This window comes from Coregonus lavaretus (assembly GCF_964263955.1).
Source record: "Coregonus lavaretus genome assembly, chromosome: 6".
Classification (NCBI taxonomy): domain Eukaryota; kingdom Metazoa; phylum Chordata; class Actinopteri; order Salmoniformes; family Salmonidae; genus Coregonus; species Coregonus lavaretus.
In genome coordinates, this window is record NC_139993.1 from 38938353 (window position 1) to 38962482 (window position 24130).

At 42.4% G+C, this 24130-nt stretch overlaps 1 protein-coding gene across 1 annotated transcript in view; it reads right to left on the reverse strand.

Moving 5' to 3' along the window:
- Positions 1-24130, reverse strand: part of LOC311131569 (DNA-binding protein RFX2-like) — a gene marked incomplete at its 5' end in the record, with an annotated part of 34186 nt that overhangs the window by 8559 nt on the left and 1497 nt on the right. Inside the window, 9 exons of the mRNA XM_084164626.1 lie at positions 27-139; positions 6030-6148; positions 6345-6466; positions 6823-6942; positions 7111-7292; positions 12605-12679; positions 14070-14337; positions 14873-14955; positions 15415-15504. Coding sequence (XP_084020752.1) covers positions 27-139; positions 6030-6148; positions 6345-6466; positions 6823-6942; positions 7111-7292; positions 12605-12679; positions 14070-14337; positions 14873-14955; positions 15415-15504 — 1172 coding nt within the window. The remainder of the gene's footprint in view (positions 1-26; positions 140-6029; positions 6149-6344; positions 6467-6822; positions 6943-7110; positions 7293-12604; positions 12680-14069; positions 14338-14872; positions 14956-15414; positions 15505-24130) is intronic.

Consider the following 24130-nt stretch of genomic DNA (forward strand, 5'->3'; position numbering starts at 1 on the left):
AAAATAGAGTACTTCAGTTGTTTGACCTGTTGGGGATGGTGGTGGATCCATCACTAGATGGCGCTGTTGAATACCAGAAGGTCTGCCACAGCTTCTCAATGTAGTGGAACTGGAGGTTCATCACCACATCCAGAGTAGCCTAGAGGAGGGGAGGAGGGGGAGGACAAAACACACAGAGCTGAGCCATGGCAACCAGACACACAAAGTTTCTCTGCAGCAGCCTCCCAACTGAACCCTCAGAGTCTGAGAGTTTCAGAGTTTTTTTTTAACGCTGCCTTCCTTCCAACCCATTGATCCCAAACCACAACGAGGATCATATTTGAGAGTGATATTTACTACGAATTAAACTAATATGAATTTAATGTTAATTTTTTTATAGCATGGATTATAGGGCCAGGATGATACCAGTATCGCGGTATCGTGGCAAGGAAACAAAACATGAAGCGGATTTAACTTATTTAGGAAAACAGCCCTAATGTTGGAAACAAACATCATTATGTTGTCATCCAGTCACATGTATTTATTTTCCAAGCTAAAGCACACAATATTTTACATACAGCAGGTTTTTAAATGACCAAAGAGTTGTCTGCTTCGTGTTTTCATTTTTGCCATGGAAAAAAAATATTGCGATACTAGTATCATCCCGGCCTTAATGATTATAGTGTGTGCTATAAGCGTTTACCTCCCTGTGACATTGGCAGGCTCAACTCCCCACCCACACGTGACTTCCTCATTCCTGTTTGAACTCTCACTTAGAGCATGTGCTACACACTATAATCAACACTCCACTGCAACACATCCATGACAGATTTATTATACTACAGATTTACTAACTCTATACAAGTTTCCAGTAACTTCATGGGCTAAAAGGAGACAACTTCAGTGAGAATTTGTAAAAAATAATTTCATATAACATTCCAGATGGTACACACAACAAAGGTCACAGATTTAGCCTACGGTAGGTTCTAATAGCACATCATTTAGACAGTGAAGCCGCAGGCCACCCTCACAGTAACGGATGAGCAGTGAGCTGTATGTTTTATCTATCAGTGCTCTGTGGCACAGTGTCTCTCTTCACTATGATTCACACCATGCCCAGAGATTCTCCTTTGGCAGGACATGCTCCCCTTCTCCAGTTACAGCCCAGCACAGTATTTCCTTCAATCACATGATGTTTTTGCTTCCTCTCCTAGGATCACCATGGCAACCGTGTTTACCGTTGCCCCAGCAACAGCTTAAAACACTGAACTCCAAAACAAAAAGGAGAATTCCCCTGCCCCTACAAACAAGTGTTTTACCTCCCCAGTTTCACCACACAGGAAAAACTGCGTGCTGGAGAGAGGCAGAGAACAAGAGAGGCAGAGAGAAAGAGGAGCAGGCTGGGACTGTGGTTCCTTAACGCTGCCCCAACACACATTCATTTCTTAATGTGGTTTTGATTGTGATTTATTCCTTTCAGGCTGGAGTTTTTATTACTCATTTTATCATTCAACTCAGATTCAACAGCAGGATTAATTGGCGTGGTTGATACAGGATATTTGGCTCTTATCAATATCAACTTTGACATTAATAAATGCAAGTATGGAAGCCAAAGCCAATGAATATGGATGTGTAGAGATAATTAATGCATTGCTTGCTTGAACAAATGTTCAAATACAAAATCTACAGCTTTGTTTCCACTTAATGCAGGGTGAGGAATAGGTTATTCCTGAAACTACACCTTGATTTGTCCTTTGTACACTTGTTACCTTTATTTGCTGTGTAAATTTCAATTACCATTAATAATCCTCCTAGTATAAAGTTAACAGATCGTTGTTTGCTCACAAAGAAAAAAGCGCATAAACATTCAAATGCACACACAGAGTGCTGTGAGAGTGACAGAAATGCACCGGGAAGATAAAGGCAGGAGCCCATGTGCCCATCCACAGACAAGGCAACACAAAGGCCCAGGGGGAGGTGAGCACAAAGACACCAAGATGTCCACCCAGCGCGCTGAAAGGTTAATTGGCATGTCTTAAAGGCTTCGCTGAGATGAAAGGAGGCTGGAACAATAGGAGCGTGGTGTGGCTGGACAGGGGGAGGCCACGGATAATATGATAAACCCACGGCTTCAGCGCTTTAATTAAGCTTTTCAGGGCCCTCTCCCTTTTTGTATCTCTCCTTCTCGCTCTCTGTAGCTTGAAAAGTCCCCAAAAAATTTCCATTAAATATTTCACTCACTGATCATTGTATCCCATCCAGGGAGTTGGTATTCTCATCAGCCACATTCAACAGTAACTAAGGAGGTTCTAGCACCAGCTCTGAAATGTCACTTCCCCCATACAGTGCCTTGCAAAAGTATTCATCCACCTTGGCGTTTTTCCTATTTTGTTGCATTACAACCTGTAATTTAAATGGATTTTTATTTGGATTTCACATAATGGACATACACAAAATCGTCCAAATTGGTGAAGTGAAAAAAATTACTTGGTTTCAAAACATTCTAAGAAATTAATAATGGAAAAGTGGTGCGTGCATATGTATTCACCCCCTTTGCTATGAAGCCCCTAAATAAGATCTGGTGCAACCAATTACCTTCAGAAGTCACATAATTAGTTAAATAAAGTCCACCTGTGTGCAATCTAAGTGTCACATGATCTCAGTATATATATACACACACACCTGTTCTGAAAGGCCCCAGAGTCTGCAACACCACTAAGCAAGGGAAACCATGAAGACCAAGGAGCTCTCGAAACAGGTCAGGGACAAGGTTGTGGAGAAGTACAGATCAGGGTTGGGTTCTAAAAGAATAACCGAAACTTTGAACATCCTACCATTTTAAATCCATTATTAAAAAATGGAAAGAATATGGCACCACAACAAACCTGCCAAGAGAGGGCCGCCCACCAAAACTCACGGAACAGGCAAGGAGGGCATTAATCAGAGAGGCAACAAAGAGACCAAAGATAACCCTGAAGGAGCTGCAAAAGCTCCACAGCGGAGATTGGAGTATCTGTCCATAGGACCACTTTAAGCCGTACACTCCACAGAACTGGGCATTATGGAAGAGTGGCCAGAAAAGCGCCATTGCTTAAAGAAAGAAATAAGCAAACACGTTTGGTGTTCGCCAAAAGGCATGTGGGAGACTCCCCAAACATATGGAAGGAGGTACTCTGGTCAGATGAGACTAAAATTGAGGTTTTTGGCCATCAAGGAAAATGTCTGGCGCAAACCCAACACCTCTCATCACCCGAGAACACCTTCCCCACAGTGAAGCATGGTGGTGGCAGCATCATGCTGTGGGGATGTTTTTCCCATCGGCAGGGACTGGGAAACTGGTCAGAATTGAAGGAATGATGGATGGCGCTAAATACAGGGAAAGTCTTCCAGAGATTTGAGACTGGGACGGAGGTTCACCTTCCAGCAGGACAATGACCCTAAGCATACTGCTAAAGCAACACTCGAGTGGTTTAAGGGGAAATGTCTTGGAATGGCCTAGTCAAAGCCCAGACCTCAATCAAATTGAGAATCTGTGGTATGACTTAAAGATTGCTGTACACCAGCGGAACCCATCCAACTTGAAGGAGCTGGAGCAGTTTTGCCTTGAAGAATGGGCAAAAATCCCAGTGGCTAGATGTGCCAAGCTTATAGAGACATACAAAGTATTGACTTTGGGGGGGGGGGTGAATAGTTCTGCACGCTCAAGTTCTGTTTTTTTGTTTTATTTGTTGTTTTTTCACAAAAAAATATTTTGCATCTTCAAAGTGGTAGGCATGTTGTGTAGATCAAAATGATACGAACCCACCCCCAAAAAAATCAATTTTAATTCCAGGTTGTAAGGCAACAAAATAGGAAAAATGCCAAGGGGGGTGAATACTTTCGCAAGCCACTGTACATAAACTAGGACAGGACCAATATTCCCTCAAATGTTTTGGCACTGAGCAAATTACAGGTCTTGTGAGCAGAAACACATTTTGCAAACATTCTGTGCAACTTCCGGCACACATGAACTGTGAACACAGAGGCTATACCCACTTTAAGTTACAGTTTCAGACAGTGGCCAATAGGCTATTGTGGCTATTTGAGCATAATGTAAGCCCATCAGAGTGGCCTATCAACAAAACCAATGGAGAAAATGCAATAACATTTCCACATGGATTCAGAAAGTAATCACACCCTTTGACTTTTTCCATATTTTGTTGTGTTACAGCCTGAATTTTTAAATGGATTACATTGAGATTTTGTGTCACTGGCCTACACACAATACCCCATAATGTCAAAGTGGAATTGTTGTTAGACATTTTTACAAATGAATTAAACATTTCTAGATTTTTGAATGACTACCTCATCTCTGTACCCCACACATACAATTATCTGTAAGGTTCTGTAATTAGGCCACTCAGGAACATTCAATGTCGTCTTGGTAAGCAACTCCAGTGTATATTTGTTCTTGTGTTTTAGGTTATTGTCATGCTGAAAGGTGAATTTGTCTCCCAGTGTCTGTTGGAAAGCAGACAACCAGGTTTTCCTCTAGGATTTTACCTGTGCTTAGCTCTATTAAGTTTATTTTTATCATAAAAAACACCCTAGTCTATGACAAGCATACGCATAACATGACGCAGCCACCACCATGCTTGAAAATATAAAGAGTGGTACTCAGTGATGTGTTGTGTTGTGTTGTGTTGGATTTGCCCCAAACATAACGCTTTGTATTCAGGACATAATGTTCCTTTCTTTGCAGTTTTACTTTAGTGTCTTGTTGCAAACAGGATGCATGTTTTGGAATATTTGTATCCTGTACAGGCTTCGTTCTTTTCACTCTGTCATTTAGGTTAGTATTGTGGAGTAACTACAATGTTGTTGATCCATCCTCAGTTCTCTCATTACAGCCATTAAACTCTGTAACTGTTTTAAAGTCACCATTGGCCTCATGGTGAAATCCCTGAGCGATTTCCTACCTCTCCGGCAACTGAGTTAGGAAGGACGCCTGTATCTTTGTAGTGACTGGGTGTATTGATACATCCATCCAAAGTGTAATTAATAACTTCACCATGCTCAAAGGGATACTCCATGTCTGCTTTTTTTCTTGCCATCTACCAATAGTTGCCCTTCTTTGCGAGGCATTGGAAAACCTCCCTGGTCTCAAATCTGTGTTTGAAATTCACTGCTCGACTGAGGTACCTTACAGATAATTGTATGTGTGGGGTAGAGATGAGCTAGTCATGTTAAACACTATTATTGCACACAGTGTGAGTCCATGCAACTTATTATGTGACTTGTTAAGCACATTTTTACTCCTGAACTTATTTAGGCTTGCCATAACAAAGGGGTTGAATACTTATTGACTAAATACATTTCAGGTAAACATTTCTAAAAACCTAATTCCACTGACATTATGGGGTATTGTGCGTAGGCCAGTGACACAAAATATCAATGTAATCCATTTTAAATTCAGACAGAAACATAACAAATTGTGGAAAAAGTCAAGGGGTGTGAATACTTTCTGAAGGCACTGTATGTTCAAGTTTTGTGCTCTTGTAGGAAGCAAAAACTCCCCCATTCCTGACCAAAATTAGCTATAACCGGGCTAGTAACTCACTAACTAGCAAAGAATATCAACAAATGTGCACACGCGGCTACACGCTGCTCTGGGATCTCAAATGCGCATATAGGCTACTCTCCGATCGGGGGTGATGGAAAAAAACACTTATAAGAGAACAAAACTGCTCCTCAGCCTAAAACAAAATCACCAACTCAGTCATGAAGTTACATTTGGTTTGTTTCACAGAAAAATATTGATTATGTTGATTCAATCCCAATTTCCACAGCAAATAAGGAAAGCTAGTGTACATTTTAGTGAAGATCAATCTCGTTCATCTACGTGGGCTAGCAAATTCTAGTCTCCAGGAGCTGTGTGGCTTAGAAAGAACATTGAACGGGACACCTGTTGATGGCTGCAGCCTCTCTCTCTGGCAGCGCTTGTTGCACCAGACCAGACCACACCAGAGCAGTGCAGAGTTTGCAGCTAGTTGGCGCTGTTGTGTACGTACCTCACAGTGGTCCCTGTACAGGTTCTGCAACTTCTTCACATCGTTCATGTTGATGCGCTCGGGGAGGGGCTGGGTGCCTAGGTCAGGGGTTGGGAACGGGGGCAGGACATGGGACACATCTGCAGACACAATGACACACGGTTAAATCCCAAACAACAAAGTGGTGTCTAATAATCCTTTGAAGTGAGGTGATTTTTAAAAATCACCACAGTTTTATCCTGTGTTCACAAACTATGGCATTAATGTGAGCTCCGTTTTGGTACAGGGGACCTGATGCTCTGTCTGAGTGTTAGTGTGGCTAGCGGCGCTCCTTACCAATGTACTGCTGATGGTGCTGGCTCTGGGCTGCCACAGACTGCTCTGGGGTGCTGGCTGAATGCTGGGAGCCTCCTGACAGGCTGTCCCCCATGCCATCCACCTTCTGGAGGGGCTTGAACCTGCGGAGAGGGGAGAGGGCAGCACAGCTATGTTGGGTGGGGCTGGGAAGAACTAATGGATGACTGGGAGAGGAGAGGAAGCACAAAAGAACAGTGGAGAGGAGAGGGTGGAGAATGAAGACAGGTGTGAGAGGTTAAATAAAGCATGTATCTGAAATATGGGTGAGTGCACCATTTCACTCTGCTGCAGAGAAGCATTTAAAAATCCACAAAAGTTATTTGGGCAGAGGCAGGGGACATGAAGTCAAATCTTTTTTTTTTTAAAGCTAAAAATGAACTTGATTAAAGTTCTGGCTGACAGTATGGACAGATTAAAGAGAACTAGAGAAGAGGAGGATGTGAGAGGGAGGGCTCACCTTTGTTTCTGGTGCACAGGCTGCTGTCTCATGGCCATGTACTGAGAGTCCTCTTGCAGTCTGTTGAGTGGGGAGTCTGGCTTCAGTCTGATGCCATAGTAGTGGTATTTGGAGTTGCCCCTGGAACAAACAGGAACATCGGGGGTTAATAAGCAAATATTGTAGTCAGCTTTGTAATCAGTCTTATCAGAATAAATACTAATTATCACCACATCAATCAATCATTCCAATCCATCATTAACACTATCCTGCTCTTCATCACCCTCACCCTTATCATCATGGTCTTACCTAGTGCCGAGACGGCGGGTCCTGAGGCCCATGAAGACGGAGCGGATGAGTTTCCCGAAGGAGGCAGCGTTGACCGGGTCCAGTTTCTGCTCCTGACAGTGGCGCAGGTAGTGGTTGTAGAGGGAGCTCCGGGGCAGGCTCACCCCCTCCGCTGTCTCATAGTTATCCAGCAGCCACTGCAGCTAAACACACACAGCACAGAAACACAGTTAGTCACACCTACTGGGCCATGTCTGCTGCACTCTGATCCTTACAGTACACCTCCATCCTAGCGTGGAATGGCGGGAACCCGGTTACCGAGATTTACCGGCCAAAACCACTCCTTTTTCCCCAGGATAAATAACTGAGACACCGGTAAATTATTATTCATATGAACAACATGGCGTAAATGGAACTGTTAAATTATATGCGATGTCTAAATCTGGGTTCACTACGGCCTCTGCATTATGAAGAAACACTCAGGGTGGGGACAGACCCATCTGAGTATGGTGTGCAGTTCACAATGCATGTAGACCTATCATCTCATGGTAACTTTTTTTCTTGTGACAGGTAGGCCTACACTTGCTGCAGCATAGCCTATGTCACAGTAATATAAAGACCGAACGCGCATTTAATTTACCCATCCATCTGGCTTTCAGAGGTCACATTGTTTTTTTAAATTGTAAAAATATTATTTTTTTGTTTTATTGCAGCTGTAGAGTTTTAAAAAACAGCCTATCACTCGAATATCGTTGCTTTAAATCACTGCACGTACGAGCACTCTCTCGCAGTCCCTCGCTCTCTCCATCAACTCCATTGAAAATTGCATCCAAAATACAATGCATTCGGAAAGTATTCCTTGACTTTTTCCACATTTATATTACGTTACAGCCATATTATAAAATTGATTAAATTGTTTTTCCCCCATCAATCTACATACAATACCCCATAATGACAAAGCAAAAACAGGTTTTTAGAAATGTTTGCAAAAGTATTTAAAATAAGAAACTAAAATATCACATTTACATAAGTATTCAGACCCTTTACTCAGTACTTTGTTGAAGCACCTTTGGCAGCGATTACAGCCTTGAGTGTTCTTGAGTATGACGCTACAAGCTTGGCACACCTGTATTTGGGGAGTTTCTCCCATTCTTCTCTGCAGATCCTCTCAAGCTCTGTCAGGTTGGATGGGAAGCGTCGCTGCACAGCTATTTTCAGGTCTCTACGGAGATGTTCGATTGGGTTCAAGTCCGGGCTCTGGCTGGGCCACTCAAGGACATTCAGAGACTTGTCCCAAAGCCACTCCTGCGTTGTCTTGGCTGTGTGCTTAGGGTCATTGTCCTGTTGGAAGGTGAACCTTTGCCCCAGTCTGAGGTCCTGAGCGCTCTGAAGCAGGTTTTCACCAAGGATCTCTCTGTACTTTGCTCCGTTCATCTTTCCCTCGATCCCGACTAGTCTCCCAGTCCCTGCCGCTGAAAAACATCCCCACAGCATGATGCTGCCACCACCATGCTTTACCGTAGGGATGGTGCCTGGTTTCCTCCAGACGTGACGCTTGGAATTCAGGCCAAAGAGTTCAATCTTGGTTTCATCAGACCAGAGAATCTTGTTTCTCATGGTCTGAGTACTTTAGATGCCTTTTGGCAAACTACAAGCAGGCTGTCATGTGCCTTTTACTGAGGAGCGGCTTCCATCTGGCCACTCTGCCTGATTGGTGGAGTGCTGCCGAGATGGTTGTCCTTCTGGAAGGTTCTCCCATCTCCACAGAGGAACTCTGGAGCTCTGTCAGTGACTATTGGGTTCTTGGTCACCTCCATGACCAAGGCCCTTCTCCCCCAATTGCTCAGTTTGGCCGGGCGGCAAGCTCTAGGAAGAGTCTTGGTGGTTCTTAACTTCTTCCGTTTAAGAATGATGGAGGCCACTGTGTTCTTGGGGACCTTCAATGCGGCATACTTTTTTTTTGTGTGCATTTCTTATACCAATAGACTATTCGAAGAGGACGCAAGTTCTTTTTGGCTGAATGTTAAATACAGCAGCCAATAGAACTCACGGGTAGTTTGAAAGAAGAGCGAATGTGCGATGGCGGTAAGCCATAGCAGTTATTTATTCAGACCCATAACTATTCAATCTTCGTGAAGAGAAGTGAAAACATTTTGGATCAAATTCCAGTCCTACTGTATATTATTCAAGGATGTCATTAAAATGATTAAGATAAGGACAACAAAACTTATTTCATTTAAATGTTGAAAGCGAGAAAAGAATGAAGCAACGAGAGAGAAAGAGGTAGGCTAAAAAATGGGAAATATTATGAAAGGTATATATGCATCAGCCTACTTATTATACAAATAGGCCCTATTATATTTCAAAATTAAAATCAAATTCGCTAGCCTATACATGTTACTTTGTAGGCTGCATGTGCTGCACCAGAATTGCATGTTCTCTTCCACTTTATCGTGGTTTGAACGATGTGCGTAATTCCAGCCCATATAATACAATAATAATAAAGTTCAACGCAGAAAGATTAGCCTACTGGAGCCTATAGCTAGCTACATCTACAGTTGAAGTCGGAAGTTTACATACACCTTAGCCAAATACATTTAAACTCAGTTTTTCACAATTCCTGACATTTAACCCTAGTAAAAATTCCATGTCTTAGGTCAGTTAGGATCACCACTTTATGTGAAATGTCAGAATAATAGTAGAGAATGATTTATTTCAGCTTTTATTTCTTTCATCACATTCCCAGTGGGTCAGAGGTTTACATACACTCAATTAGTATTTGGTAGCATTGCCTTTAAATTGTTTAACTTGGGTCAAACGTTTCGGGTAGCCTTCCACAAGCTTCCCACAATAAGTTGGGGGAATTTTGGCCCATTCCTCCTGACAGAGCTGGTGTAACCGAGTCAGGTTTGTAGGCCTCCTTGCTCGCAAACGCTTTTTCAGTTCTGCCCACACATTTTCTATAGGATTGAGGTCAGGGCTTTGTGATGGCCACTCCAATACCTTGACTTTGTTGTCCTTAAGCCATTTTGCCACAACTTTGGAAGTATACTTGGGGTCATTGTCTATTTGGAAGACCCATTTGCGACCAAGCTTTAACTTCCTGACTGATGTCTTGAGCTGTTGCTTCAATATATACACATAATTTTCCTTTCTCATGATGCCATCTATTTTGAGAACTAGATCCTAGTCACTCCTGCAGCAAAGCACCCCCACAGCATGATGCTGCCACCCCCGTGCTTCACGGTTGGGATGGTGTTCTTCGGCTTGCAAGCTCCCCCTCTTTTTCTTCCAAACATAACAATGGTCATTATGGCCAAACAGTTCTATTTTTGTTTCATCAGACCAGAGGACATTTCACAAAAAAGTACGATCTTTGTCCCCATGTGCAGTTGCAAACCGTAGTCTGGCTTTTTTATGGCGGTTTTGGCTTCTTCCTTGCTGAGCGGCCTTTCAGGTTATGTTGATATAGGACTCGTTTTACTATGGATATAGATACTTTTGTACCTGTTTCCTCCAGCATCTTCACAAGGTCCTTTGCTGTTGTTCTGGGATTGATTTGCACTTTTCGCACCAAAGTATGTTCATCTCTAGGAGACAGAACACATCTCCTTCCTGAGCGGTATGACGGCTGCGTGGTCCCATGGTGTTTATACTTGCGTACTATTGTTTGTACAGATGAATGTGGTACCTTCAGGCGTTTGGAAATTGCTCCCAATTATGAACCAGACTTGTGGAGGTCTTTTCTGAGGTCGGCTGATTTCTTTTGATTTTCTAATGATGTCAAGCAAAGGGGCACTGAGTTTGAAGGTAGGCCTTGAAATACATCCATAGGTACACCTCCAATTGACTCAAATGATGTCAATTAGCCTATCAGAAGCTTCTATAGCCATGACATCATTTTCTGGAATTTTCCAAGCTGTTTAAAGGCACAGTCAACTTAGTGTATGTAAACTTCTGACCCACTGGAATTGTGATACAGTGAATTATAAGTGAAATAATCTGACTGTAAACAATTGTTTGAAAAATTACTTGTGTCATGCACAAAGTACGTCCTAACCGACTTGCCAAAACTAGTTTGTTAAAAATAAATTTGTGGAGTGGTTGAAAAAACAAGTTTTAATGACTCCAACCTAAGTGTATGTAAACTTCCGACTTCAACTGTATGTGCTTTTATGTTTTTCTGTCGTGCTTAATGTGCAGTAGCCTATATCATATATTAATTGGATAACGGTACAATCATTTGGTATTTTTTGGGCTTGGGTTTCATTAAATGTCGTTAATGTATTTAATATAAGGCTCATCAGGCTCAGGTAGCATCAGGTTAGAATTTTCATGCTGTTCAAAGATCTTATCAAATCCAGACATTTATGTGCTTTATAATGCTTTTGAATGACACTTCCGGTTTTGGCGGGAAATACTGGGTTACCTGGGAGGAAAATGATCTATTCTCGGGATGGAACATTTGTAAAATACCGGGAAAATATTCAACCCTACTCCAATCCTGCAGCTGTCTGCCCAACCAGAGGAGAGAGAGTGCACCATCTTCTATTACCACATCAACAGAGAGCAGAAACACACACACACTCCAACCACCTGTTTAGTGAGTTTAAACATGTCAGTGGGTTAAAACTGTCAGAGGGAGTGAATGAGTATATTTAATGTGATAATTGCTCACTCATTTTATACCTGTCCACAAGAGAAATATAGAACTCTGCTGTCCCCTATTCCCCAACAGGGTAGATACAATGATTTACCCGTCTGTGTGGATGGTGAATGGTACGTAAAAAGAAGAAATATAAAACACATTGATATTTATCTCAATATACAGGGTGGCCAGACTGAGTGTGACAGACACAGCGTGGAGTTGATGACAATAATATAGAGATTCTAGAGGTGACCGAGGGTTAAGAACTGGAATGGAGAATAAACCCCTAACGTCTAATAAAATAGCTGGTTTGAATGGCAGCTCTGATGGAGTAATAAAGTAGAGTCAAGTAGTACTACATCTCATTACCATATCACACTGTTATTATGGAGATGTGTCGCCAACACACCGACTCACATTATACAACATGTAATTGTTGACAAATAGTGAGTGTGTCTTGATTCGCGTGGGAATGTGTGCTTCACTGACAGTAGAAAAAGGTGGAGGGCGTTATGTGGCTATAACAATCACGTAGCTGTCACCATGTGGAGGATGGAGAATCTGAAAAAGCAACAGGTTAAATACATGTGTAGCTTCTGTCAAGACAAGGACAAGGCAAGCTCAGCCAGCAGCAAGTCCCCCAATCAATAAGTTGTTGTTGAGAAACAAGTGGCAGCAGATGCAAAGAACGTCTCTGGTCAGACAATGTAGTGTTTTGGGTCACAGCACACTGAGGCTAGCAGTAGTCTGTAAGTATGTACCCTTCATCAGAAAGAGAAAAGATCACAGTGAAGAGGTAAGGTAGCGCCAGGGAGACAAAGGCAGGTCTTTCTTGTCCTTTTCAAAGAAAGTTCCTGATTGACTTACATGGCTGTTGAGCAGGCTGCTTTTGTGAGTTGCAATCCCTTCCGACTTTTGGAGGTTCTCAATCGCCATTTCAAGCTAAAGAAAAAAAATGAGCATGCAAAAAATGAAACAGGAGGAAGAAAAAAAATGAGGAAAATGAAATAAGGGGGGTAGACAGGGAAAAACAAAAACACAAAACAGAAAGGAAATAAGAAGGTTAGCAGCAGCCAGATCTCTGCATTTCCATTACACTCAGTCAGTGTTGCGGCCAAATTCATTATTGGCTGAAAAAGCATGCAAATGAGAGGGACTCAAGGGGTTAAGCTGCTGACTGAAGGCCCTCCTTGTCTGACACTAACGTATGCAAATTAACTCTGCAATCAGGGCCACGGGTCACACCATGCTCAATGACAATGAGTCAACAAATTCCACCTAACACCCAAAGAAAATCATCACACAATGCAAAACTTGAGAAGTTATATGTAAAAGTCACTGTTGAAACCCATTTATAAACACAAATACTGTCCTAATAGAAATTTTTTCCTACAGGAGCAACAGATTTCCATATTTTATATCATCCCCCATCTTTTCTTTCCATTTGTTATCCCAAAGGGACCATTTCAATGAATTTACCAGATAATTTAGACTTTTTTTCTGCAGTCTCATGGACTAGAGAAAATACGAGTTAAACTAGCAGGCATAGCGAATTACAAAACCATGGGCTTTAAAGCTTAGGGGGTAAAAGAAAAGAGGGGGGGGGGGGGGGAAACACCCACAGAAAGATGTGTGGTATAGCGGCCAAACTTGAGAAAAAAAAAAACCTGGCATCCTTCCAAAGCCTTAAAAAGGCTCCCAAGGGCTGTTGGCCAAATGGTAATGAGGCCCAGGGGTTGCTTTGTTTTGCAGGGCGCACAAGTGCCTGTGAAAAACTCCAAAACAAGGCATAGCTGAATTACTTAAACCAGCTTGCGCCTTGCTTCCCCTGTCCCGCTTCTCTCGTAACTCCATTGGGCACTGGGAAGGCTGAGGCCCACCCCCATACTCAGGTTTCCCTGAGGCTCAGTAGATCGGCCAGGCAGGCAGCGGTGAGGAAAGGCACACCAGTGTGCGTCACAGGCACAGCAGCGCAAGGCAGGGAATGTGTCTGCTACGGCAGGGCAATTTGTTTGTTGGTGTAACTAATGATTTATACACACTTCATAGAGAATACTTTCATCCATGCACGGCTTAAAAAGCAGTTTAGTAATGGAAACCATAAACCATCCCTCATGTTTGGGATGAGTTGGAATAACTGACTCTCAGACATGGGCATTCATTTCTAAAGGTGTTGGTGCCTCTTCTATTCCATCAGGTTTGATGGACTTACATAATCACATCATAATAATTTCACGGAGATACCTACTGGACTGGAAACATAATTCTTCCTACTAAATCCTTAAGTCCCAACAAGGACACAGAGTATATGCAACTCATCCAAGGTGCTCACCATAGCGGAGGAGGAGCGGGAGGAGTGTGAGGCGTGGTGGCGGCCTCCCTCCATGCCCCCGCCGTGGATCAGGTAGGTGCTGCCGCCTGAGATGATCTGACTGCCGCCCACATCCATGGCGATGCCCACCATGCCGTGGGGCGGCACACCGCTGGCCGAGGAGACCACCGTGGTGACCTGGGCACCCCCGCCCTGAGAGTCAAAATAGGCTCCTCCACTGCCCTGGCCATACAGGTGGGCCTCAGGGTTATAGGAGTAGGCTGTCCGGCTAGGGAGAGAGGTGCCATAATGTAAAGGTATGACCTCAGATCTATACAGAATGAAACAGCAATCACATAACATTACATTCACTTAGTTTGTGTTTCTATTATAATATTACACATCTACAATCTCACGTTAGGGGTTCAATTAGCTTTAAAAGCTGCAATATGTAACTTTTTGGGTGACTCAACCAAATTCACATAGAAATATGTGTTATAGATTTGTCACTCATTGAAAGCAAGTCTAAGAAGCGGTAGATCGGTTTCGTTTTTGTACACCAGCTTCCAACAGCTGAAAATATAATATTTTTGGTTATGGAAAATATTTTTCACAGCGGTTTAGATGGTACAATGATTCTCTACACTATACTTGCTTGTTTTGTCACAAACTGAAAATAGCCAAACTATTAGAATTTTAGCAACCAGGAAATGGCGGAGCGATTTCTGCATAGTGCATCTTTTAATGGTATTCTATTTAGAAGTATTTTAAAGGCAGCTGGAACACGTTCCATTGCCTTAAATGAAGAGCACCGCAGTACTTACATGGTTCCATTAGTGTAAACTGTTTCTCCTCCCTCTCCTACATATTGAACCTGGGAGGGGTAGACATGATGGATCTGCTGGACCTATGGAGAGAGAAACACAACCTTTGAGCATTATTATCAAGAGGGAGTATCCACTTCTAGGCTGTTTTTCATTCCTTGAAATTAGATAGATATCCTATGCTTGTTAGTAATCAAAAGAAACAGAGTAACTCATGTCTTCCATAATCATTATCTTGATCATATATTACCACAGTACTGGCAGTAGGTGGCAGTGGGACCAAAGTGTCATACTGAGAATAAAGAAAATCCATGCTGAGCACTTGAAGCACAACAGATTGAGATCTAACAGCAATTATATCAGTTAGAAACCCATACCATTCAAAAGCAACAAAGCTTACAATACAGTGGAGAATGTGATCGGTATCAATATGTCTGATGCTACTGTGCTGGAGCCATGCTGTGCGTGTGGATAAAGCCTGACTGACTGAGTGTCCTGGGAGCTGGAGAGAAGGAAGGAGGGGTGGTGATGATAGTGTGTACCTGCTGAGGGACCTGTTGCACCCGGGGGACTGACAGCTGCTGCACCTGCGCTCCCTTCTGGGCCGAGCCTGTGGCCTGAACCAGCACTCTCTGGGTGGAGAGGACACGCACCATTATTGGTAAGCACATAAGATGCACAAGCAAACACACACTATGCCAATCGACACAAAAAAAGAAAAAATACAAATCCTTAAGCCCCTAAAGAGCACCAGAAAATCACAAACGAAACAGGGAATTTGACTGGAATTTCTACATGACTTTTGGTAGAATATCCTTCCTTATTATATGTACAGTGGGGAAAAAAAGTATTTAGTCAGCCACCAATTGTGCAAGTTCTCCCACTTAAAAAGATGAGAGAGGCCTGTAATTTTCATCATATGTACACGTCAAATATGACAGACAAAATGAGAGAGAAAAAATCCAGAAAATCACATTGTAGGATTTTTAATGAATTTATTTGCAAATTATGGTGGAAAATAAGTATTTGGTCAATAACAAAAGTTTCTCAATACTTTGTTATATACCCTTTGTTGGCAATGACACAGGTCAAACGTTTTCTGTAAGTCTTCACAAGGTTTTCACACACTGTTGCTGGTATTTTGGCCCATTCCTCCATGCAGATCTCCTCTAGAGCAGTGATGTTTTGGGGCTGTCGCTGGGCAACACGGACTTTCAACTCCCTCCAAAGATTTTCTATGGGGTTGAGATCTGGAGACTGGCTAGGCCACTCCAGGACCTTGAAATGCTTCTTACGAAGCCACTCCTTCGTTGCCCGGGCGGTGTGTTTGGGATCATTGTCATGCTGAAAGACCCAGCCACGTTTCATCTTCAATGCCCTTGCTGATGGAAGGAGGTTTTCACTCAAAATCTCACGATACATGGCCCCATTCATTCTTTCCTTTACACGGATCAGTCGTCCTGGTCCCTTTGCAGAAAAACAGCCCCAAAGCATGATGTTTCCACCCCCATGCTTCACAGTAGGTATGGTGTTCTTTGGATGCAACTCAGCATTCTTTGTCCTCCAAACACGACGAGTTGAGTTTTTACCAAAAAGTTCTATTTTGGTTTCATCTGACCATATGACATTCTCCCAATCCTCTTCTGGATCATCCAAATGCACTCTAGCAAACTTCAGACGGGCCTGGACATGTACTGGCTTAAGCAGGGGGACACGTCTGGCACCGCAGGATTTGAGTCCCTGGCGGCGTAGTGTGTTACTGATGGTAGGCTTTGTTACTTTGGTCCCAGCTCTCTGCAGGTCATTCACTAGGTCCCCCCGTGTGGTTCTGGGATTTTTGCTCACCGTTCTTGTGATCATTTTGACCCCACGGGGTGAGATCTTGCGTGGAGCCCCAGATCGAGGGAGATTATCAGTGGTCTTGTATGTCTTCCATTTCCTAATAATTGCTCCCACAGTTGATTTCTTCAAACCAAGCTGCTTACCTATTGCAGATTCAGTCTTCCCAGCCTGGTGCAGGTCTACAATTTTGTTTCTGGTGTCCTTTGACAGCTCTTTGGTCTTGGCCATAGTGGAGTTTGGAGTGTGACTGTTTGAGGTTGTGGACAGGTGTCTTTTATACTGATAACAAGTTCAAACATGTGCCATTAATACAGGTAACGAGTGGAGGACAGAGGAGCCTCTTAAAGAAGAAGTTACAGGTCTGTGAGAGCCAGAAATCTTGCTTGTTTGTAGGTGACCAAATACTTATTTTCCACCATAATTTGCAAATAAATTCATTAAAAATCCTACAATGTGATTTTCTGGATTTTTTTTTCTCAATTTGTCTGTCATAGTTGACCTGTACCTATGATGAAAATTACAGGCCTCTCTCATCTTTTTAAGTGGGAGAACTTGCACAATTGGTGGCTGACTAAATACTTTTTTTCCTCACTGTATACTGTGCAAAACCTTTCTTCTGTCAACTAAGACAAATATGAAGTGAATGCTGGTGGGAAATACAATGATTTCCTATCCAGCAGCAGTGCAGCCAACATCTTTTTGTGCAAGTCCATTCTAGGCTTTCACTAATTACAGGCGACCACAATGTATGTTCGTTTGGATCCAACGTTTTTCTTTGGCGGTCGCAGACGACCACTCCTGGTATCCCTCTTCAGGGGAGTGTTAATGGAGATGTGTGTTCATGACAACTAAAATATGTTTCCCTCTAAGAGCCTGAGATACAGTATGTGAGAGGCAGACTGTGGTGTAGTATAGGCATATAGTTCAGCAATGGCTTCTCTCAAGCATAGCCAGCTGTCAAGGCACATACAATGCACTATCCAAAAATATTAACATAAGGATATTTACTGCTTGGTTTCTACGGATTCTCTCGTCGACCAATGTCCTTTTCCCCGAACAGCTGTGGCAATACAAGGTTACAGGTCCTACTTGTACTGATCAGAAACTCCTGCCTAGCCAGATCTGATCACACACGACAACATGATATCAAATGATTCATGATGCCTTCAGCCACATCTAGGCTAATGCTTGTTGATATATTTTGGTGGTTCTTAATATACTGTACACTGGAAATAAATTCACATTAAAAGGATTGCTCTGCAGTATAATACATCTGTTGAGAATTCCCTTTTAACATTCTGCTGCTCTTTCCCAGTACATTGTGTGAGGGGCTTGGCTCCCCTGGGGAGAATATTGTGTGTTGGGAGTGAGGTGGGATGCTGTGATGTAGCGTACTGTGTAGGGCTGTTGCAGTGACCGTATTACTGCCACACCGGCAGTCATGAGTCATGACCACAGTAAAATTCCACGTGACCGTTGAGTCACGGTAATCTCCTTTTATGAACTCTGGACATGCCTTGGTAGTACCCAACTTGCTAACTACCATCAGGTCCTAATGGCCTGGTACTCCGGGCTCTATTGTCCCTCTAACCACTCTGACATCAATGCAGATGCAATTGAAAATCACATCAAACACTTATCAAAACAGTAGGCCTATCATACTTTTAAAACTCACATAACTGTGATGATCAATTTGAAGAAAGAAGTTCAACAGCAGGTTGAAACAGTGTAAAACATGGTTGTTGTGGATGTTGTTTCAAAGACTAACACAATGAAATGGGCAGTGCTTTCTAAGGTGATGATTGATTCAAAACTCTCATACGCATATTAGAGCTTATGCATAGGCTTATGAGCCCAAGCCAGAAAAATAAATCCTGAATTAAAATTATGATTGTGCCATTATACAAAGCCTACTACATATTCCGCATGGCAAAAAACTAAAACAAAACTGATTTAAGATGTCTTTGGTACATAATTGGTCTAGCCTATACTCCAAAATTAAACAAATTTGAATAATCGCCTTTGAGTGTGGACCGTATTATTATGCATACTGGATGGACTGGTTACCTTATGCTACGCTCCAAAATGTCAATCCATGAGTCTGGGAGAGAATGTATAGCCCTAGGCAATGCTGTTGGTTCATTGATTGTGCAGGGTAGCTTACTGTTAGCCTACAATTAGTGAATTTGATTTTTAATAGCCTGGTAAGGGTATTTTTTATATTTCCATCATTAAATTGGCTATACAGAATATCTCACCACCATGCGTTTCCATCTCCTCCTCTCTCTCCTTTATGCCTTTCCAGAGCGTGCAGACGGGCTGTCAACAGTTTAGTGAAATATGTTTAGTTTTGAAAACATGTTACTATCGATGTTCATGAACAGATTTCACTTGGTTTCCCAAATTAAGCACTGGGTAGCTGCAGGAACAAAGTTGGAGACCCCATGGCATACAGAGTTTAGGCGGAATATCACCTGTCGGGCAGAGAGTGCATGCTCCTCAAACAGTGGTTGATGCGTGGCGTGAAATAAGTGTTCTTATATTTATTTCTCAGCTGCTCATAGGGCTGGGCAATATGGCCCAAATATCATATCACTGTATTTTTTTTTTAAATTGGACGGTATGACAGGGTGGTAACGCATACATTCTAAGTGATTTCAAATGGGTCTTTCTCCATTCTGATTGTTTTATACTGTTCAATTAAACGTTCAGCAATTTCTGCATTTCCTGCACTCATTCGAGATCATTTCCACACTGCCACGTAGGGCTACACGATATGGGCAAACAATCGAGGCCTTATTTTTAACCAAATGTTGTAATTGTGATTTGACTTGCGATTTAGAGCAAAACATTTGGGTGAACTGTTGGAATCATGGAAATAGAATGATTATTCAAATTCTATAGTTAGAATATAATAGTGGCCACTTTGAATAGTGTTGTTTGACATGACAACGAATGAAAATGCCAGGGAGGAGTTATTGTGATATGGTAGGATGTTGACAATTGTTGACAACGGGTGGTTCTAATCCCGAATGCTGATTGGTTAAAACCGCATTCCAGCCGGTGTCTATTCCACAAGTTACCACCGGCTAAATCTATGATCTTAAAATGCTGATTTATTCTGCTCCATCTGACTGTGCAATCCATTGTCTCATCAGCCCAGCCAGGCAATTTATAAACTTGATCTCGACTATAAAAAAGCATCTAGACATTATCTCATTTATTTTAGAGTAACATTTAGTTTTCAACAGCAGAGATTTGTAAAAACCTTGCCTCCGTCTCCGACATTTGCAACATTGTTTCAATATTAAATTTTTATCTCCAGCTGTCCCATAGTAATGAACGTGTCGGGAGTCTGGACGAGACAGACAGGCAGGCAGCGTTTCTCAGCCAGTCAGCTGGCATCATTTTTACCCCTTTTTCTCCCCAATTTTGTGGTATCCAATTGGTAGTTACAGTCTTGACCCATCGCTGCAACTCCTGTACGGACTCGGAAGAGGCGAAGGTCGAGAGCCGTGCGTCCTCCGAAACACAACCCAGCCAAGCCGCACTGCTTCTTGACACAATGCCCATTTAACCCGGAAGCCAGCCGCACCAATGTGTCGGAGGAAACACCGTACACCTGGCGACAGTGTCAGCGTGCACTGCACCAAGCCCACCACAGGAGTCGGGCTGGCATCATTTTAATGGATATATACAAATCAATATAAATTGAAAGAAAGGTCAAACGAAACAAAGTGCAGCTAGTTTGCAGTCTTTCCAGCTTCAGTTTGAAGTAATTGTGTTAGCTGTGTTCTTGTCTAGCTCCTCTGAACAACAGTGTCATGACGAGAGAGCACATTTTCTATGCCAGGCGACATCGCGCTTCATTAGCTCATTGTTATGGATGTATCCAAATAAATGTCACTAGAAAACAGCTTAAAACAAATGCAACTACTGTTGTTATTCTGGCTACACTGTTTGACGTTACTATAAATTAGCCGTAGTTGGCTAGCTAGCAAGCAAGGGATAAGAATGTTGCCGGCCAATATGGCAATGGAACATTTAGAACGAACGACTGGGTCGCGTCTCTGGCAACCGATATAACGAACGACCAGCCGGCTTGGGTAGCAGCCCTAGATTTGTGTCGGGACTACATCTTGTGGAAGGATTAAATAGTATGAATAAATTCATCAAAATAACGTTTAATGAAAATATGTCAATCATTATTTGAATATGTTGGTAACCCGTTGTACAAAAGTGATAATGCCCTCGAAGCCGGTGTTTGGAGGATATATTGGCACGGTTTGCCGTCCCTCAACAAACAACACCCGTGCCAATATATCCTCCAAAACACAGGCTTCTCTGGCATTATCACTTAAGTGTTTCCTAGGGGACCCTATAATATTTGGCTACATTGAATGTTCTCTTAGCTACTTCATGTAGCTAACATTCTTGCTTTGCGTATTCCTCTTTGATTTAGAAGGTACTGTTGCACAAACAACATGCTGATTTAGGTCTACACCTTCACTGGTATTATCAGGCTGTATACAGTGGGGAGAACAAGTATATGATACACTGCCGATTTTGCAGGTTTTCCTACTTACAAAGCATGTAGAGGTCTGTCATTTTTATCATAGGTACACTTCAACTGTGAGAGACAGAATCTAAAACAAAAATCCAGAAAATCACATTGTATGATTTTTAAGTAATTAATTTGCATTTTATTGCATGACATAAGTATTTGATACATCAGAAAAGCAGAACTTAATATTTGGTACAGAAACCTTTGTTTGCAATTACAGAGATCATACGTTTCCTGTAGGTCTTGACCAGGTTTGCACACACTGCAGCAGGGATTTTGGCCCACTCCTCCATACAGACCTTCTCCAGATCCTTCAGGTTTCGGGGCTGTCGCTGGGCAATACGGACTTTCAGCTCCCTCCAAAGATTTTCTATTGGGTTCAGGTCTGGAGACTGGCTAGGCCACTCCAGGACCTTGAGATGCTTCTTTCGGAGCCACTCCTTAGTTGCCCTGGCTGTGTGTTTCGGGTCGTTGTCATGCTGGAAGACCCAGCCACAACCCATCTTCAATGCTCTTACTGAGGGAAGGAGGTTGTTGGCCAAGATCTCGCGATACATGGCCCCATCCATCCTCCCCTCAATACGGTGCAGTCGTCCTGTCCCCTTTGCAGAAAAGCATCCCCAAAGAATGATGTTTCCAGTTCCATGCTTCACGGTTGGGATGGTGTTCTTGGGGTTGTACTCATCCTTCTTCCTCCAAACACGGTGAGTGGAGTTTAGACCAAAAAGCTCTATTTTTGTCTCATCAGACCACATGACCTTCTCCCATTCCTCCTCTGGATCATCCAGATGGTCATTGGAAAACTTCAGACGGGCCTGGACATGCGCTGGCTTGAGCAGGGGGACCTTGCGTGCGTTGCAGGATTTTAATCCATGACGGCGTAGTGTGTTACTAATGGTTTTCTTTGAGACTGTGGTCCCAGCTCTCTTCAGGTCATTGACCAGGTCCTGCCGTGTAGTTCTCACTTTCCTCATGATCATTGATGCCCCACGAGGTGAGATCTTGCATGGAGCCCCAGACCGAGGGTGATTGACCGTCATCTTGAACTTCTTCCATTTTCTAATAATTGCGCCAACAGTTGTTGCCTTCTCACCAAGCTGCTTGCCTATTGTCCTGTAGCCCATCCCAGCCTTGTGCAGGTCTACAATTGTATCCCTGATGTCTTTACACAGCTCTCTGGTCTTGGCCATTGTGGAGAGGTTGGAGTCTGTTTGATTGAGTGTGTGGACAGGTGTCTTTTATACAGGTAACGAGTTCAAACAGGTGCAGTTAATACAGGTAATGAGTGGAGAACAGGAGGGCTTCTTAAAGAAAAACTAACAGGTCTGTGAGAGCCGTAATTCTTACTGGTTGGTAGGTGATCAAATACTTATGTCATGCAATAAAATGCAAATTAATTACTTAAAAAATAATACAATATGATTTTCTGGATTTTTGTTTTAGATTCCGTCTCTCACAATTGAAGTGTACCTATGATAAAAATTACAGACCTCTACATGCTTTGTAAGTAGGAAAACCTGCAAAATCGGCAGTGTATCAAATACTTGTTCTCCCCACTGTAGCTAATTACATTTGCTCTTACTCTTACATTTATTAGCTAGCTAGCTAGCGATTAGCATTAGCAGCTAACAATTAGCGGCTAACAAGATTTAGGCCCAACTTGCTAATAAAATACAAAATTAGCAGTTTGCAGATGTAAGAAACACAAACTACAATGTAATTATAGAACGCTAGTGGATTTATATTAAGAAGCAAAGTGAAAACAGCATCCTTGTCATTAATACTGTTGCATGTGCTGCATTGAGCACGCAGACTGAACGCAAAAGTCTAGTGGTCGAGGAACAACAAATGCGCTCGAGTGACAGGGGCGGGGCTATGTCAGTGTGGAAAGCGGCATGGAGAGAGAGAGAGCGGAGAGATACTCAAGTAGCGAAGTAAACTATAAAAATAGATGTTACACACAGTATCACATTTAACAAACTAAACATTCAAATACCGTTACAGAAGGTAAAGTAAAAACCCAAACCGGTCTGTACATCAATACCGGTATATCGTAAAATACGGTATACCGCCCAGCCCTAGCTGCTCATATTAAGCTCATGCTCTGCTATAAACCCGAAGTAGCCTACAAAACGGACCGACGCGGCCTCCATTCGCTATTCGAGTGCATACAGATGACATGTATTTTTTCCCCTGCTCATTTGATGGTGGGCCATTCTAAATCTAAACTAATTTTACATATTAGTAAAGAGTAGATTAAATTGAGAATAGTCTGATGGGTGAAAATATGATCACTTGATGAGAGAACAGCTGTGCAGCCTGAGGCAAGGAACAGAGCTCAAGCTTTTTTTGCTACTTTCTCAAATCATCAATAGCCTACAGTCATACCATGCAGCCCATATATGTTTGATTTCTAACACATTCTAAGGTTTGTATCATTCACAACTAAAGTTGCCAAATAACTCTAAATCTAGCATATAGGACCTGTTTCAAATGTTCACTTTTAGCTCAACATAACCACTTCATATGCACACTCGCTCTGTAATGGGAAAAAGATCCTTACTATTTTAGTCAGCTAAGTTTAAATTATATTCTTCTTACTATACAATCATAAAATAATGTCACAGGATTTAGAAGCATATCTTGTCAGCTAAATGAACAAGCCTACAGCCTATGGCATGGAGCATAGCCAGATAACATAGGCCTACATTAGGCTAACTCCTACTCTGTTTTTCTGAAATACATTTTAGTCATTTTTTAGCATATTTTTTATTCATATCATAATGTTTCTTTACACCCGACTAAAATACATAATGGATTTATTGTGATGTTTATTAAAAAATGTGATTATA